An 18,462-nucleotide genomic window follows, 5' to 3' on the forward strand; every position below is an offset into this window, starting at 1 on the left:
TAATGGTCTTGTTCTTTCCAAATTATCATGTTAAAATGTCTTTGTAAATAGTTCTACGATATAGGAAGAAGATTCAGCAGCAAGAGACTTGACTCTTCACTATAGTTAAATCGATTCCAGCCACCACTAAGGCCCTTGGTGGCAACATGCAGGTTTTCCCAATGCCTGGTGAACTTTTTGCCCTTACTGCTCTTACATTTTAAAGGCCAAGAAATGTTTTTAAGACCCTGTTTAGTGCTAAGCATACGGTAGATACTTGAAATTTTTAAACGCTTGCTAGTATTTCACTTTTCGAATATATATATTTTTTTTTAATTTGCAAAAGTGTACTTTCAGACACAAAGGCCAACTAAATTTTCAAATATTTCAAATGAGAAAACTGAAGTTTTATTTTTTTTAAAAAAGAACATTTAAGGAGAAAATTATTAGTCCATGTTGTTTGAATCTGTTGAATAATTACCATAAATGCTGTGAGATTGACAGGACCCCAGTGGTCTGCGGGAAACTGGCTGGCATGGTGACATAGTGGACGAGGAACAGGGCGAGATGGTTATGACTTCTTGTGTGCCCAGTTGGAATGACCCCCAGATTGGTCCTTCAATAAAGAAATTTGGTGTGGCAGTCCAAAAAGATATGCGGAACTCATTTCTGAAGGGGTTTGAAATGAGATGATCTATGCGTATGTCAGTGTGGGGCTTGTTGAGACGATGCCAAATTTACAACTGCCTCTTGATAGATTTTTTTAAAGAACAATGCTGTTACAGAGTATCTGTTTAAGTGAAAATGAAAGAACACTGGAAGTAATTCAAAGAGTGGAATGTTTGTGGCTTTCAAATCAACTGTTGTCCAAATTTTAGGTCTTAATGTAGTTGTCACTTACGGTTCATTTGGGACATTTTTTGACATGAGACTTCAACTGTTACACAAGCTGTTCACAATCAGCAGTTTGTACTCGAGCTGTTCATTCAGAGGATCTTGACATGTCTAGTGGAATACTCAAAATTCTTAAAATTTTGTACTCTATATTAGACGTTGACGTCACCATTGCATCTACACCGTGGCTATGCCGGGGTCGTTCCGCCAGGTCATTCACCCAGCATTGAACTGGGTGGGTAACCTGAGTGCATTATCAGACCTTGGCAAGTCATCCACTTCTTATAAAATCCAACCATTATTTGAAAGCCACAACATGTTTGGGTTTCAGAAAATAACAATACTTGTTTGTTGTTTTACAATTTTTTAGGGGAACCAAAGGTGTTTTGATTTCTGAGTGTAAACATATGTAACTGCTGTTTTAACCCCCTCTCCCATTTGTTATGGTTTAAATGCATTTCTGCTGTCAGGTCTACACATGTACCCCTGCCTGATACTAAAAACTCCATTATTAATATTATTATTATTATTATTGAATCAGGGTCAGTAGTATATATCAGGATGTATATAGATGTAAATATATTTGAGAGATAAAACATATATATGTATATGTATACTTATATTGGTACATAGTTATAAGAACATAGATTTTAATTTTATTACATAAGATGCTAATTATTCACATTATTTTACAAGGTCCTAGTCATTTTCTCAAATGATTACCATGAGTATTCTGTGGATGGATGAATGAATGGATGGATGGATGGGTTTAACGTCTCACTGGTGATTGCAAACTCTGATGGTCAATCAGTCTGCTTTTAACGCTTTTATCGCTGGCGTACCCTGGGTGTTTCTGCATTTTAGGTCTTGTTGCACAATTGATGTCCAGGGCATGCATTTAGAAGCACTGTGATACTAATTCAAGAGATTTTCTTTCTGTATATGTATGTTGTTTTTCACAGAAAAACTCGAGTCTTGAGTAGTTAAGTTGTCATCTGCTGAACATTTTTCTCTAAGATATTTATTCATGTTTTATGCTTTATTATGGTTATGTCTGTCTACCAAATGGCTATACAATTGGAAATGATTCAACTAGTAACTACATATGGGAAAAAAAGGTTACATAATTTCTATGCACCATAAGAAACATTTTAAATTTTGGATGGTCTTATGATAAGGAATATAATGTTTAATGAGATGTTTATTTTGCACAGTTTTAGGGTCAACTTTGTTTGTTAAGATGCCAAACATTAAAAAATTTGCTAATAATTGTTGAAATACCTAAAAAGATCACAAAGGCTTCTTTGAAGTGGTCTGCAAGAACCTTCATGATTTCTATGGTTATTACTTTTTTAATTCAAACAAATACATTTATTATTCTTCAGAAAAAAAAGAACATGTTGGTAGCAAGTTCTTTAAAAGATATTGTTGTAAGTTTTTATTTAAAGTGTTGGTTTGATGTCAGAAAGTTTTTTTTAAACATTCAGTGACCTAAATATTAGATCATACTAAGTAATTTAATACCTTGAGTATTTGAAATTTTCAAGTAATTCCTTTGAATTTAAATTCTTCATTGGTCTGAGACATGTTTTTAGAAATTTCAGATATGCATCAGAATTTGTTTTTTTTTTGTAATTTTTATCAGCTAAGATATATTGTGGTCTTGCTTTCCATGGAGTTTTCAACAGATTTTATCCCAAATGTGTACCACAGTTAATTTTTCCTCTCACTAGACTGAACTTGAAGTTAATAATAGAAGATCAAAAAATAGAAGATCATTAGTATATTCATGTGCAATTGTGTGTACTGATTAGGAGGCACCAGCTAGTCAAAGTAGATAGCATTAGAAAGGTGAAATAATGCAGTGACAATCATTGTTGACAATAGGTCACATCACAAAGTAGCGTGTGCTTTGACTGGTGTTAAAATATGGTGTGCTCCTGGCTGGTTGCTTGAGGCAGACAAACTAGATCTTCTTTCATCCACTATTTCTCTAGTTGTATGTAAGATATTCATTTAGATTCTAGTGGCTAGTTTTGCTAAAATCTGCTTTTTTAGTGTACAGACTTTCTTGAAGTTTTCTTGAAACAATACTCAAACAGATTACTTAACTCACAGAAATGAAACAATGTGGCCAACTTGTAAACGCAGAACTTTGTATACCAATGTGAAAAGCAACATAATTTTGTAAACCCATGTGTGCAATTAATTGTTCATCTGCCAAAACATTTTCAAATTCAAAATTGATAGTAAAGGGCAGATATTCTCTGCAGAATTCATATGTATGGAAACCAGATTTTTTTTAGTGTGAACAAAATATCAAATAACTGTGAATGTAGTTTCACTGTGGGTATGTGTGATCTCATGGTACATTGGTATGTATATAAGGTCACCAACATGTTCTTTCCAGATGTACAGTGAACAAAACCCTGATGCAATATTACCTTGTACTGTATGTGAGTGTCCATTGTTTCAGGTACAAAGTGTCACAGTAGAGAATTATGTTTCTGTATATCAAATAAGCAAGCTTTATCCTGAAAGTAACTTATTTATTGTATAGTGTACATCGTCTCTTTTATATTTTTTCCATTTCACTGCATTGGTCATGGCAAACAAATTATTAAACTAGTCGCAGCTGGTATCATTCAAACTAGTCACTGACACTGCCTGAGAGCCAGCTTGGTACCTTCATCTTCTAATGTCATAGTGCAATTGTATTAGGTGATACAACATTCAGTATTGCGGCAGTCGTTAACAGTAGATGCAATGCAAGTGTTTGGATCTGTTCTATTTTATGTAGTTGTGTAACATACAGATTTTTGCAGAGGAAGTGCTCCTCGATGTGTAACATGTGATTCAGATCAAAAATAAATACAAAGTTGAAATTATATGAAAACAGAAGGAGTTTTGGTTTTCACTTGGATTTAATTTCCGCAGATGTTTCTGTCAGTTAGGAGGGACCTTGCCTGCCCCCTCCACAGCAGGCAGAATGGCATTTTGTTGATCTAGTATTGTCTTGTTATGCCATATGAACCTCCCCAACATGTCAGGGCCTGGCACACAGATTATTTTACAGAGCTTCAAAGAGTTTTTGATGTTTGATATGCAGAGTAATGATGAAAAAGTCTTGCTGAAGGCAAAGAAAATATTTTTTGGCGTAAAATACACTTGCCTTGGTGTCAGTTTTGAGGCTCTTCCACAGCTGTGGGCATCCCGAGCACTGAATCCAAGCAGACTTCTCAAAATGTTCAAATGTTGCAACTAGTTTGGAAAATGAGATAAATTAACATCTTCACACCACTTTCACCATTCCTCCTACACAAATTACAGGGATAATCAATACCTGATGCAGTATTACATGGAAATGTGGATATAAATTATATTAAACATAGGAAGAGTTCTGTACAAAGTTCTGAAAATGTTGATAACTTAAATGGGCTGTACTTATTATAAGTGGTGTGTGGGCAACACAAATTATTGAACAAATTGAAACAAAATCTAACACACATGTTGAGTGTATTTATGGACCAAGTTTCTCTCTATGTTAACATCTGATATTTCAAACACCTGCTTCAATTTCTCTCAAATAACATCATTTATCTCGATTACATGTAATAACATGAGCTGCAATAAGAAAAACACACTTAATATAATAATGTTACTGCAAGTTTAAAGTTTTAAAGAGGTTCGGGGTTTGAAAATGGTTGATCCTTTACAGTAATGACAGAATTTCTATAACTACTCCAGTTCTATTGTATTCTGTGACAAATAGTTCCCAGCAGTTTATGAAATGATGATACAGTTAAGGGATGCAAAGAGGAAACAAAAGTACACAACTTCTTAAAATTACAGGCAGCTGCACCAACGAAATAGACCCCATTGTGACTGGCACAACTAACACACCACTAGCACAGCATTCAGTCGTCTGCCTGGAACTCGCAATGCACCAATTTCTTTCCCCTTTCACTGCATTTCCACAGTAAATTTGTCTAACAAATTTACAAAAATTTTCCTTGAGCAAACCAAGATGGCAACATAGTCATGTTTCCCCTTTGCAAAGGGTAATGTTTGGATCCCAGTGCCTACCCCAATATTATCAAGTAGGTAAAAGTGCAACCAAGAGCACAGGTACTCATTTTTTAAAAAAAATTTATGTCAACTGAATACATCTTGGTCAATGTTATGTGGTGTAACAAAACACACCCACAGGACTCCAACATCATCACCAAACATTGCATTGCATCCATGTTAAAGTATAATTAATTCTCTTACCTAGCTCCAATCAAGGCCTTACCACTAACACAAGCTTTGAGTGGATATTTCAGAATTAACAAAAAAAGTTGCCAATGTCATCTTATTTACACTCAGAGATTAGTTTCTTAATCATAGAATCTGACAGCTCTTTTCTTTAAAAAATGTCAAAATACTTCTTCTATTTTATTCTTATCACAATATTACACAAGTGAGTCTCTACTTTGGTTTCTTGAATCCACCTCCAGTTTTTGCTTTTTTCTTTGCTGATCCCTTGGGTTCCTCTTTCTGTAAATTAATTAAATATCTCTGTTGTGAAACACAGAGTGAAATACATTTCTTTCTCTCTCTCCCTCTCTCTCTCTATCTCTCTCTCTCTCATAGCATGTGTGTACGTGTGCGTATCTGTCAACTTCATCAATCAGAAAATACAATGAATGCAAACTGACAAACACAAACATAAAGCAACCCAAGCATGTGACTGACTTAGAATGGAATTCCTGGAAATCAAAGAACTCCCTGAATATCAATCATATCTCTGTTATGCCACAGTGAAACAATGAACAAGATCAAACATCTCTGAGCAAGTTACAGCTGTGTAGAAAGATTTATAAAAACAAATTCCAAATTTGCAAGATTTCCCCTCCAGGAAAATTTGAAGTAACATCAAGTAAATTCATCAACTGTCAAAGTCCCAAGATCGATATTAGAAAAAACATATTTAAAAGCTTTTGAAATTAAGATTGATGAAGAAGTAACTTGCCTTCCTCTTGCTTCCCCCTGGGCTTGGTAAAACCTTGAAGAAACTATCTAGTCTTCCTTGTGTAGATCCTTGGCGTGCCTTTGCCAGCTTTTTTACACCATTTCGTATTCTTTCTTCACTAAAATAGAAACAAGAAAATAAGATGCCACATGCTCAGTTAGTTCCACTGACCCTGTAATGTCACCTATAATGTCATCTGTGATGTCAATTATGATGTCACCTTTGATATCACTTATGTCATCTGCGATGTCACTTGTCAAATGTGATGTCACTTACGACGTCACTGTAATGCCACCTGTCATCTGTGATGTCACCTATGTCATCTGTGATGTCACTTGTGATGTCACTGTAATGTCACATAATGTTATCTGTGATGTCACTTATGATGTCAAATGTGATGTCACCTATGATAGCTGCTATCTTTGAGACAAGCAAGAGCAAAAAACACATTGCATTGCAATGTTTTCCATGCGATATTTAGGGGAAAATGTTTAATTCATATACCTGCAATAGCAGGGACCAATCTTATCCTGCTTGTTAGACTAAGGAGATTGGTCCCTGCTATTACTGGTATATAAATAGTCTTTATAATACATAAATATACGGTAATATGCCAAACAATTCGACCAAGATTAATTAATTACTTTCATGGAAATGTCAGTTTGGTCGAATTGATTAAAATATAGCAATGGAAATCTTTGATATCATCGGATTGTTAGGGGCATCTGCCAAAACGTCCATCTTACCAGAAGTATTGCACTTTAACGGAAGTGTAACGCAAGATAAGCCGCAATTTTCACCTAACACGCGTTTCAAGCACGTTTTATCCTCCTTTTGAAATTTTATTTTGCTGTGTACAATATGTACTAACATAACTTGAGATTCAAACAGACGACAGTTCATTATTTCTATCTATTTATTTCCCTCACCGACGATCACTTTCATGACGCGCTTCACAAGTGGGACGCTTTTTCCCCCGGAGACAGGTGTTGTAAACAGTGCCCGGTCACTTATATTTGAAACCAGTAGATTTACCAGACTTAAACCAGTTATGTGATCTACGTATGCCCTATTTGAATTTTAATATCTCGACTGAAATCAACCAAACTGAGATTTTTTTACCAGTCCGAGATCAGTTGTTTTCAACTCACAAGGCTTGCTCGGCGTAGACGTACGCATTTCCGAAGAACATTCTATCGCCCCTATCAAAGAATACCAAGTGGTACTCAAACGGAATTCTGTGTAACTTTAAATTACTTTTCAGTATTTAATTCAAAAATCATGTTATATTAAAACATATTGACAAAAGGCAATCTACGGAACCTACCTGTGCCGATAGACATACAATGGCACTCTTCCGATTTTTTTATATGTATACACTCGCTGTGCACAAGCCACGGTGCATATTAAAAAACCCCACTGATACAACCCAAACGTAAAATAAGCATTTAATTGCCATAGTTTACACAAAACAGAAGCATTCATAATTTGACGTGAGAATTGAGCAAACGAGACGGGTCTTATCTAGTCTGCTCCAGCATACCTAGCACAAACCACATGTTGTGGGGCAGGGGGTCACAGGAATGGAGTTCTTCACGAATTACGCTAAATAACATCAACGTTTCATGCATCTGGGGAAATAAAAAGTGACTCACTAGTAACGTAAATACCCAGTGGAACTCTCTGTGAAGCTCTGCTTTTCACCGCCATATAAGTTACTGTTTTTTTTTCTAACAAGGAAGACGTCATTTATTGTTGACAAAACGGTTATCCAAGTCGGTGAATAGCTACACGCGTTCGTCAGATTTTGACAGTGCGTGGTATTTGGCGCCAAGAAGTCTAGGCGGTCGATCTCACTGATCTTTCAGTCGACTGTAGTAAATGTAGGATCTCGCGGCATTGACTTCAAGAACGTTTCCCCTGCATATATAGTTCAATCAAACTTGAAAACAAATTGCTTATTCTTCCCAAAATTTTTATTGCTAGCATACGCTATGTATGGTCTATATGAAGATGTTTACTACATATCCTACCCACTGTCGACATTTGGTTTCATCCAGAACAGACATCCCCCCCCAGTTACGGGCGTGACGAATCAGTCAGCAAGGGCAAGTCTGCTAAATTAGCACAAATTGTATGTATATAAGCACTATTATTGTCATCGGGGACAAAGTAAATGACAGGTACGTCTCGCTTGCAGACTAGATCTTTAGTTAATTGTTTCTTCCTCATTGACAAAAGCTATTGAAAGGACAACAATTGACAAAGGGCCGAGACGTGCAGCATCTAATTTCACTGGCTTGAAAATTTACCGAGTCTTGCCGACGATGTGGTCGAACAATCGGAACAAGAAAAAAATTCTGTCGCATGATTTTGACGTATGGACTAAATGTTTGAGCCCTGAAAAATTAATTTTATAATATAATTTTTTGGTCGGATTGACTGGGCCCGTCGAAATGCTTGGCACATTACCGTACATTATTATAGTCTTTGTAACACATACTATCTTACATCTTCAAACCTAAACAACTTGATGGGACTGGAAGTTGGGATGAAACGACTAAGTTTTTAAACTTTAAAAAGTCAACATTTGGTTAACCCCAACTCACTTGAAGCCTTTGTCCTCACACATGAACTTCACCACAGCCTCCTCATCTGGTTCAGTCCATTTTAGGTCCAACGTCCCAGGATCTGCAACTTCTGGTTCTTTAAACAACTGACGGGCTTCCTTAAAGACAGAAAAAATGGTTTTACGTTCACAATGATTTGTTTGTTTGTTATTTAATTTTTCACGCACAAAATGTAGATTAACAAATATGCACAAGGTTACCTTGCAAATTGTTCTTTCTGGGAAAATAGTAAAATCTTATCATCTCATTAAGCAACTGGAAATTTTGTTGAGTAATTGGATAAATAAAAAAAGATGCAGTATCCTTTTATGATTAATCTGCACTGAAGGAAATCTAAACAATCTTTCTATTTAAAATTTAACAAGTTACTTGATGTTAGTTTTGAATCAAACAACAAGTTGATTGTGAAAACAATTTTTTTTTGTTTATTATGTTTTTTTTTCTTCACTTTGCCTTACCTTAAACATCCAGTCCTCGGGCACCGTGTATTTCTGGAAGAATGCCAGGGAAGTTCAAATAGCAGAATATAAAACATCATCAATATTTTTTACAATGCAGATCATATCTGTTCAACATAAAATATCACCTACAAATTCTGAAATGAACAATTTACAAATAAACAGATATTTGATATTACGGTTCGTGTTCACTTCTCCTTATGTGTTTGGCAGGTGACTTAACCCTGTTCCCAGTTAAGGTGGGTCAGTATGACATTAACCCATTTGACCCATCATCTCAGTGTATTCTCTCTTTGTATGGCCTAGTTCATTCAATCTCAGTGTGACATCTCAGTACGAATTACCTCAGTGTGACCTTCGCCAATAACACCTATCTCAGTGTGTACTTTCTAAGAGTGAACTACCTCAGTATCTTATCTCAGCGTGTTTTATGTCAGTGTGACTTATCTCAGTGTGACCTATCTCAATGTGACCTACATGTATCTCAGTATGACTTATCTCAGTGTGACCTTCGCCAATAACACCTATCTCAGTGTGTCCTTTCTCAGAGTGACCTACCTCAGTATCTTATCTCACCATGTTTTATGTCAGTGTGACCTATCTCAGTGTGACCTACCTGTACCTCAGTGTGACCTATCTCAGTATGAACTATCTCAAATTATGATAAGCACACCAGAGGCAGAAAATCTAACCTTTCCGCTGTCCACAAAATTAAAATTAGAACCAATCAGATGCTGTTAGATTGGTTTCTTATTGTGAGCACTCTGTTATCAATCTCATAGCTGAGATATACTCGAGAAAAAGTCACTTCAAAATCATGATGTCTGAAATGTACATAGTAATTAGAAATTAAATCTGCAGCATGGAAGAAAATGAAATAAACAACATGTACCTTTTGGTCTATATGTTTAATTACTTCTTCGATGCATTTGTATTGTTTGATGAAGTCGAGAGCTTTCTTGGGTCCTATCCCTCTAATAGACTCACAGTAGTCACAGCCCAGCAGTATACAGAGATCAATAAACTGGAAAATAGCACAAGAATCAATAATCATTAGCTAGGTACACTCACTTAAGGTAAATCTTCATTAATGACAATAAGAGGAAAGTATCATTAATTCAAAAATACACGGCTCATGTCAATTTTTGCTTCCCACTGTTGCCAGAAATATGAAGACATTTTCTTAGTAGCATTGTTCTGAGAAAAAAGGAAATTGTTTTAAATGCCAAGAGCAGAACTTTCTGAATTCAATAAAAATATGATCATCTCACCTCTTCATCTGACAGTCCTAATTCATCCAATATTCTCCCATAATAAAATTCCTTAATTGGCATTTTTCTGAAATGAAAAGAACCTTTATCATCCTTGATTATTTAAAATGTTTTTTTTTTCTCTAAATTTAAAAACACCCCAAGAAAAACGGCTTGATATAACATTTTTGTTCATATCTTAAATTATACAATGTAATTTTAGATGCAGACACAATTATAAAGATTTTTAAATAACATCTGGAAGCTGAAATGAAAAAAAAAATGTTTGAAAATTTTTAAAACAGCACATGAGCCTTGAAGTGATACATGGGTACAGAATTTTCTCATCTTTGAATTTCTCTATTCTCATGGCATTTCAAAATGAGCTATTAACATTTCCATTATGAATTCAAAAGCCCTTAAAGCCAACTTAAGATTAAATCCTTTCTTAGAATTGTATGTTCCACTTATCAAATAACAAGTAGGCCATCAGATAATACAACCACTCCCATCCAAGTGTTGCCCATCCACCAAGCAAATAAGGAAGAAGAATTAATCACTTTTATCATTATCACAATTCAATACATCACCGGTAAAAATAAATGGGGATAAACTAGTATTCTCAGGAATAAGACATGCCATTGACTCCTTGATCTCTGTCCAGTCTAATCTGATGAATGGTTTACTCTCGATATGGTGACGTGTGGGATATTTCTTAGAGAGCTGTTGATGAGAGATGGCGTTTCTTTTAGTCATTGGCAGTGGAGCACTGGTCAAGCACATACTCAAGGACAGAGACAGCAGTGAGGAACAGATGGTTGACCATTAGTCTTCGAGAAATTCATGGACACAGGCCAAGTAAGATCAGAAAATCAAGTATTCCTTATTTTTTATATCAGGACATACAAGATAACAATTCATATAAGTGAAAATTACAATTAATGTGGCAGAACAAAATAACAGCAATGAGATGTTTTAGATAAAGTGTGAGGAAAAAATACTGTGCATCATCAGAGACATTACTGAGAACAGATAAGAATAAGGATTAACCTTTTATTTAAAAAACCTAAGAAAATAAATAACTGAAAGCCTGAGCTAATTTTGAGGTGCTGACTATTTTTTTTTTTCAAAATCTGCAGCACAAATTCTAAAATATCAAACAAACTATAAAATCAAGCCTGCTTTTGTGCCAGTTTTGCTAGAGGCAGGCAGAAGGATTTACAGTGAAGTTAAACAGTAAACACAATCAAAGAATGATGAAGGATGCTGTCTAGTAATTGTGTCACATTCAGCCGCCTAACTGAGATTAAAGCAAATCTTTTATAGTAAGTTACATGATTCTGACATTTTCAGGCAGGATTTTAATATCCTGTCTCAAAGGCTTCTACACACTGGGATAAAAATCACGAAAGTAAAGTGTTCCTTCTTAATTGCCAGATGAAAAACTACAATTACTGCACAGCTTCATAAGTGAGGCAATAAATACAAAGGCTATGAAGGATGCAATATCTAGTGCCGCTTAATACGCTAATACTTCCCTAGACATGCTAGACATGCTAATGCAACGGACATTCAAAACTGTCATCAGTTTTCAAATCTCTTTCTCAAGAAACAGAGCTGTACTTTTCATGCACACTCTAAGTCAAGGTGAATGAGGTGGTTCTCCTCGACTGTGTAAAAAAAGATCTGATGTGGGACATAATTGGTAAAAACCACAAGGATTGTTAAAAATTGGAGACATTGCTGTTGAAGATACCAAGCAAATGTAAACTGATAGAACTGCCATATAAAAGACTGTTATAACCTACGATATAATGGCACAAGCCCCCAAAGGTAAACCTTTCTAAAAGAGGCACAGAAGTTCTTTCAGAAGAACAAAACCCGAAAGAACAGAGAATGGAGAGCTTTTAAGGAAGAACATACTGTGAAGTGGTTCATAATGCTTTAAGCTTTTTTCTTGATGTGTAAATAAACTGTGTTGAAAATTGCTGCCAAAACACCTTAAATTATGGAATGTAACACAACAGATGATGATTTTCTCCATTCTGACTCAAATAACATTGTAGGTAAAACTGGAGCAGTCTTCATCATCTTGGAAATCATCTTGGGAGGCATTGGGAATTTATTAGTGATCACAGCTGTCATCAAGTCAGAGAAACTCCAGGTTGCCTACAATGCCTTCACAGTAAGTCTAGCCATTACTGACGTCCTGTTCACACTCTGTATCATGCCTTTCTATGTAGACACCTATCTTAGAAGGAGATGGAACTTTTCAGATGAAGTGGGAAAGTACGTGAATTTCTTCGGAACCATTCTCATAATCGCCTCAGGCCTTAACATCATGTGCATTGCTGTCAACCGATGCATTCTCATAGTGCATCCTAGAGCGTATAAAAGATTTGCGTCAAAGGTCGCCATTGGTCTCCAGATATCTGCAGTATGGCTGCTGGCATTCACTGTTGTTGCACCTGGTATGTGGGGTTATGGCGTGGAAGTGGCATACACCCACCAAGTGGGGCGATACAACTATGTCCGCCAGACTTCTCGTCCAACAGTGATTACCGTCTTCGTGGTGGCAATCATCATCCCCTGCATGGTACTGACAGGGTGTTATTTTCGTATAGTACAGGCCATACGCAAAAGTCGTGACCGTATTTGTACATACACTGCACGGCATACAGAATGGGTACCATCGCCTGTTCATACCATCAGCAGCAGCCACTTGAACGCAGACCTAACCATGACTGGTCTGACAAATCTCCCTGTCAGTGAGCAAAGACAGAATGATCTCATATACGAAATCCCAGAAAACGATATTCGGTCAGTCAAGATGATCTTGGTGGTATTTTTAGGCTTTTTCTTAACATACCTTCCTTTTACTATTGTGAACACAGTGGATGTGAATGCATGTTTTGATCGGGCGGTGTACATGATTTCTGCACTGACATTTTGGTTGGCCTCTTGTGTGAATCCATGGATCTATGGGATTATGAATAAAAGTTTTCGCCAAGCGTATGGTGAAATTCTATGCTCATGTGGAGGCAGCCGCAGGCAGAGAAAGAACTGACCTTCAAAGCTGAATTTTCTTCAAATATAAACTTATGTAACAGAAAATCAGCAAGTGGAAAGAACAAGCCAACCCCTTGCATTTCCTTAATCTTATTATGATGGTATCTTTCATTTTATAACATCATTCAAAAGGAAACGTATGCACAGTGCTGATGTATTGGTAGCACAATACACTTAATTACCTATGCCACTTGAGAGTTTCTATCCAAGCAAAAGTGAAATAATTGCTTGTCAGATTTTGCACACACTTTCCAATTATCTAGTTTCTGTGTGAGTTAATACTATATTATCCATCTGAATATTAATACTGATTGATAATGGTGATAAAGCAATGTATCAACACTAATAAATTGCTTTATGTAAATTGCATTCCATTTATTACCTACGTAACTGTATATTTTGCTGCTGGGTATCAAAAATCTTAGAGGTAGTTTACCACTCTTTATCCAATTTATTCAATTTTAGCAAGTTTGTTCTATCATTAATTCTTTATTATAAATAATAGCAGCAGTCTCTAGAAAGGAATTATCATTCACAAATTGGAATTACAAAATGAATCATTAACAACAACAATATATATATATACTGTACATTAGCTGATGGTTTAAAATGTGACTTGTTTTCTCTTAGGCTTATGTGCACATCTTAAAAAAATATGTTTATCAATGATGACAAAATACAATGAAATACGACCTTGAAATATAAGGTGCCAAATCCAATAACAAATAAGTCAATTACACTAGGTGACTCATCTGTTTCCAGGATATCTTCACGGAAGCTATTGAGACTACTGACGATTCTTAATAAACACTTGAGAAATAATCCACACATTTGGTGCAAACACTTGTGAGATCTTGGAAATTATATAACCTCCAGACAATGTCCTGTTATCTCTCCAGATATTGGGTCATGCTGATTTCAAAATCTAAATAATTTGGACAGGGGCCCATATATTAACTAGTATAACTAATAAAGGACAGGGGGTGTATTTAAATTGAGATAATTAATTCATCTTGCTCATAGTTTAGGGATAATGGGTAGAGTTCTTTGTTTTTGACTACAAATAAAAAGTTTTTAGTCTCAATTATGGAATTATATGTTGGAGATTATCTATGTCCAAGGTTACCTAGGCTACAAATTGTCCTAGAATAATTGTGGTTATTAAATCAAGTAGAGATTTCTGCACTTCAGTTATCTTAATAATGCAGAATTAAAGTGCTGCTTTCATATAACAACTTACTTTTCACATTTGAGAAGGCCAGAGGAGAAAAATGGAGAAAATGCATAAATATAAACAGGAAGTTTGATATAACAATGAAATGGGGGTTAAAAAAAAAAACCTTGGGCAGACTTGCATCATAACTTTTTTTCTAAGGCAGATATTAATCTACTGAAGCAAAGTTTTAAAAAGATATCCCCAGTTTACCTTTAATATGATAAATCTATAAAGTCAAAGAAAGAACAACGCAGTCCCAAGAAAACAAATCATTTCACAATGTTGCACAACATCTATCAAAAATTAAAAATCACTGTTCAAATTTCATGGTTAAAAATCCAGTAACTAACCTGGCTTCACTGAAAGTTAAGTGCCTGAGGAGGATGGAGGAACCAAAGGTAAGAGCATCCATGTCCTCTGTTCCTGTGGCGTACACAACCCCTGCTTTCACCATGGCCGCACACTGAGCCTCCGCCTCACACGGGGCCTACGATAAAGAGACATTTATAAATAAAAATATATAAATAAATATTTAGGTTAAGACCCTAGATAAATCAAGAAAATAAAAACCCTCAATACGACCTCATTCCCAAAAAGACACCATGGGTCTTAGTGGACAAACTCAACTATTGCTAAGTCCAATCAGTTTAACTTAATGCCATGCCTCCTTTTGTTTCTATCCCATATAGGATAACCAGCTTTAACTTAATGCCAGGAGGCGATTGCGCTCAGCGAGAACCACCCCAGAGTTGGGTAGATCCACATAGCCAGTAATAAAAGAAGTCATCAGAAAATTTCATTTAAAAATAATTTCAAATCCAGTAATGAAAGCAGACAGTAAATTTTTTATTATAAAAATGAAAGCCATTTTACAAAGTGTGCAAGACTTTTATATAGCAAAAAAAAATTAACAGAAATTTCAGCAATTTTCCCTTTATCAATAAAGCAGACTGTGGCTATCTTTACAGAAGGCATTGAAAAAGATCTGTATGCCCATTTTTGAGTTTTAAATTTCTCATTTTTACTGTCAGGAATTCAATTCACCAGTCTCCATTATAAGAGAGGGACTAGAAACTTACAGCTAAGAAAAGAAAAGGGTTTATGGATTGGAATTCTGGTCAGTGAACAGATTTTGATATAAGAAAAAGTCCTGAAATTTCCAATAAAATTTATTTTTTGCTATATAAAAGTGTAACACTGTTTTGGTGCCTTAAAAGTGGCAATGAAACTAGGCATGGAAACTGGTTCATGGAAAATGTGCATATCACTGGGGAAAATGTTTTATATGGATCAAATCTGATTTCATGTTTCTAAATTATGGCTGAATAGCAGTTACCCATGTTAAATAGATTTAACCCAAAATACAAAACCTGAAAAGGTCTCAACTCAAAAACAGACTGATAAAATAAATGTTATAATGTTATCAGGTCTCAAGCAAAATGATGCAAACATAGCTTAAAAAATACTATTATTATTTTTTGTTTGTTTGTTTAAGCTTTCTTCCTTTCATTTCATTCCTTGACATTCCTTACTGCACAAAAGCCTAATTAAAACTGCTTTTTTTCTTTTTGTGTGTACGAGTGTGAGAAAATATTATCATGAAAATTTGAATATTTTTACCCCTTTAGTTGACCCAACTTAAGAAATGGCAAAGAATCTAAATCAAATATTGACTTCGAGTGGACCTTTTTCTGACTAAAGGGGCAATTCTATTTAACACCCTGAACCCCCTTCCTCTCATCATGTACCTGCCCTTACCTCCACATAGGGAATTCCCATCAACCTCAGAAGTTGCTTGCACTCGTCATTGTGTTCCCTTGTCACTTTGACCAATCTTCGATTTAGTTTGTCCACAGTCTCGGCCTCGCCGGCCTCCTCTGCCTCTGCCAGCTCCTTCTGGGTCTTCTCCCTTCTTTCAGTTCTTTTGGCAAGCTGCGAGAAACAAGACGCATTCACGATAACATTATTTATGTAAAAATATAAAAATAGGGGTTGAGAAAATAGAAGATATTAAACCTACATTCCCTAATTTAAATTTTGAATTCAAACATTTTCCTAAGTTTAAGGAGAAAATATGCTTGTGTAACCCAGACATGCTGAAAACTTTTCAGAATGGCCGGACATTTGGACCGGCAGTAATGAAAAATTTGCCAGACCGAATGGTATTTTGTCGGACCGAAAATCACACTATTCGTTTGACACAGATACTACCAGTACGATTAGGTAGCTTACTTTGTTTGTGAATGTGATAGGTTTGAAATGGAGGGAAAAATGCTTTGGGTTTTATATAATTTTATTAGTGAAGTATGTCCAATGATGATCGTAAATTCAAAATTGTGGTTCTTAAAACTCTTGTCAGCCCAATTTTTTACTGGTCTAGACAAATTTTCCCGGTCATGACTGATCGGACCGACAGTTTCAGCATGTCTGGTAACCCCTGTAAAACATTCATATCAGTGAATCCAAGAATAGTACAACTGGATGTAATGCTATAGTATTTTAGATCAAGACTCACTTCAACCATCCAAAACTTTTCAAGGTAATTGTTGTTATAATATGTAAGATACACCTTTTCCTTAGAAATTCCGGCTGTGTTGTTCTCCAGCCTTCATCAGTGTGTGAAAATTAATATAATTAGAACTAAAAATTTTAGCTTTATTTCTGCCTCCACCCACCTCGCCAGATTTCATCTGTGGTGGTTTGCCATCAAAGACGTAGACTGGTTTGATTCCATTCTCTACCATTCTGATGGTTCGGTAGAAGATCCCCATCAGATGACTACAGAGTTCAGAAAATATAATACAAAAACTTTTGAGTCACACCAAACAAATTGTCTGGAAAAAGATTTTTAAAGGTTCTACTACAATTCTGATTCAGTTAATATGCACTGTAATAAAAGAGTGGTTAGTACCTAATACAACTAACTTTGCTGTAGAAAAGTGAACATGCAGTAAAAACCAATTACTAGTATTTCTACAAATTACCTTCTCTATGAAAAATCAAAGTTGTTTTTGGTAAAAAAAAAATGTACTAGTATGACATTTGCAAAACTCCTAATCTAACTCTAGCAAGTCTGCTAAAAAATCAAATGTAAATAAAAATAATGGACATGGATACTACTATGCATAGCTGAAAATAGGGGTGAGTCTTCAGTTTTTTAGAAAAAGACTTAAAAGACTGAAACTCTTGTTGATTCTCTCTCACTCTGTGTGTGTGTGTGTGTGTGTGTGTGTGTGTGTGTGTGTGTGTGTGTGTGTGTGTGTGTGTGTGTGTGTGTGTGTGTGTGCATGCATACATGCATTCTTACCTTGTGACATCTCCTTGTTCATTGGTAAGCACATTGCCTTCTGATCTCACAGCAATAAGAAACTGGTAGATACACATGGACGCATCAATGGCCACCTTGCGCCCTTTAATTTTAAAACAATAAAAAATTAATACATTTATCATTAGTTTCTATGATTTTTGTTACGTTTATCATTGATTTAGTCGGAGTGAACTTGAATGAATGGACATGAAACAGTAAACTATGGCTATGATAACTGCTTTCTGTAACTCAACTGACATACTAGTATTCAACTGGAGAATGGGAATGTTTAAATTGTTGAGAGAGAGAGAGAGAGAGAGAGAGAGAGAGCAGTCCATTGTTTACTCACCAAAATAGTTCTTAATTTCATTCTCCTTCACTGCACCAGAGGCATGATCACCAATCACCTTAGAGAGCTGATGAATTCCCATATCTTACTTGATGACCGCACTGTTTACTGTCAACAGGAAGAGCATGGAAATTCCCCGCCAAATTTCAATTACAATGCATGACGGGAAAACAATAACATTTACATGTTTTGATTCGATACAAAGAAATTGCAACTTCACAATAAGCCCAATTTATGCGTGTATTTTAATATGTTACATCGGTCAGAGATAAGTAATGCCTATATTGGCTAAATTT

At 35.6% G+C, this 18,462-nt stretch overlaps 2 protein-coding genes across 2 annotated transcripts; one reads left to right on the forward strand and one right to left on the reverse strand.

Moving 5' to 3' along the window:
- Positions 1-3: 3 nt before the first annotated feature.
- LOC106159685 (flap endonuclease 1) lies at positions 4-18,357 on the reverse strand. Its single transcript, XM_013536065.3, has 11 exons — positions 18,167-18,357; positions 17,818-17,920; positions 17,186-17,288; positions 16,269-16,442; positions 14,861-14,997; positions 10,247-10,313; positions 9,868-9,999; positions 8,976-9,008; positions 8,497-8,615; positions 5,888-6,005; positions 4-5,412 (listed from the first exon to the last, which is right to left on the reverse strand). The coding sequence occupies exons 1-11, from the start codon at positions 18,246-18,248 to the stop codon at positions 5,344-5,346; spliced, it is 1,137 nt and encodes a 378-aa protein (XP_013391519.2). The 5' UTR covers positions 18,249-18,357; the 3' UTR covers positions 4-5,343.
- On the forward strand, positions 10,755-14,268 carry LOC147762281 (G protein-coupled receptor moody-like). The gene has a single exon (XM_087010337.1). The coding sequence runs from the start codon at positions 12,234-12,236 to the stop codon at positions 13,290-13,292; it is 1,059 nt and encodes a 352-aa protein (XP_086866463.1). The 5' UTR covers positions 10,755-12,233; the 3' UTR covers positions 13,293-14,268.
- Positions 18,358-18,462: the final 105 nt, after the last annotated feature.

The sequence above is a fragment of the Lingula anatina genome, chromosome 4 (genome assembly GCF_051362555.1).
Source record: "Lingula anatina isolate TDL-2025a chromosome 4, LinAna3.0, whole genome shotgun sequence".
Lineage (NCBI taxonomy): Eukaryota > Metazoa > Brachiopoda > Lingulata > Lingulida > Lingulidae > Lingula > Lingula anatina.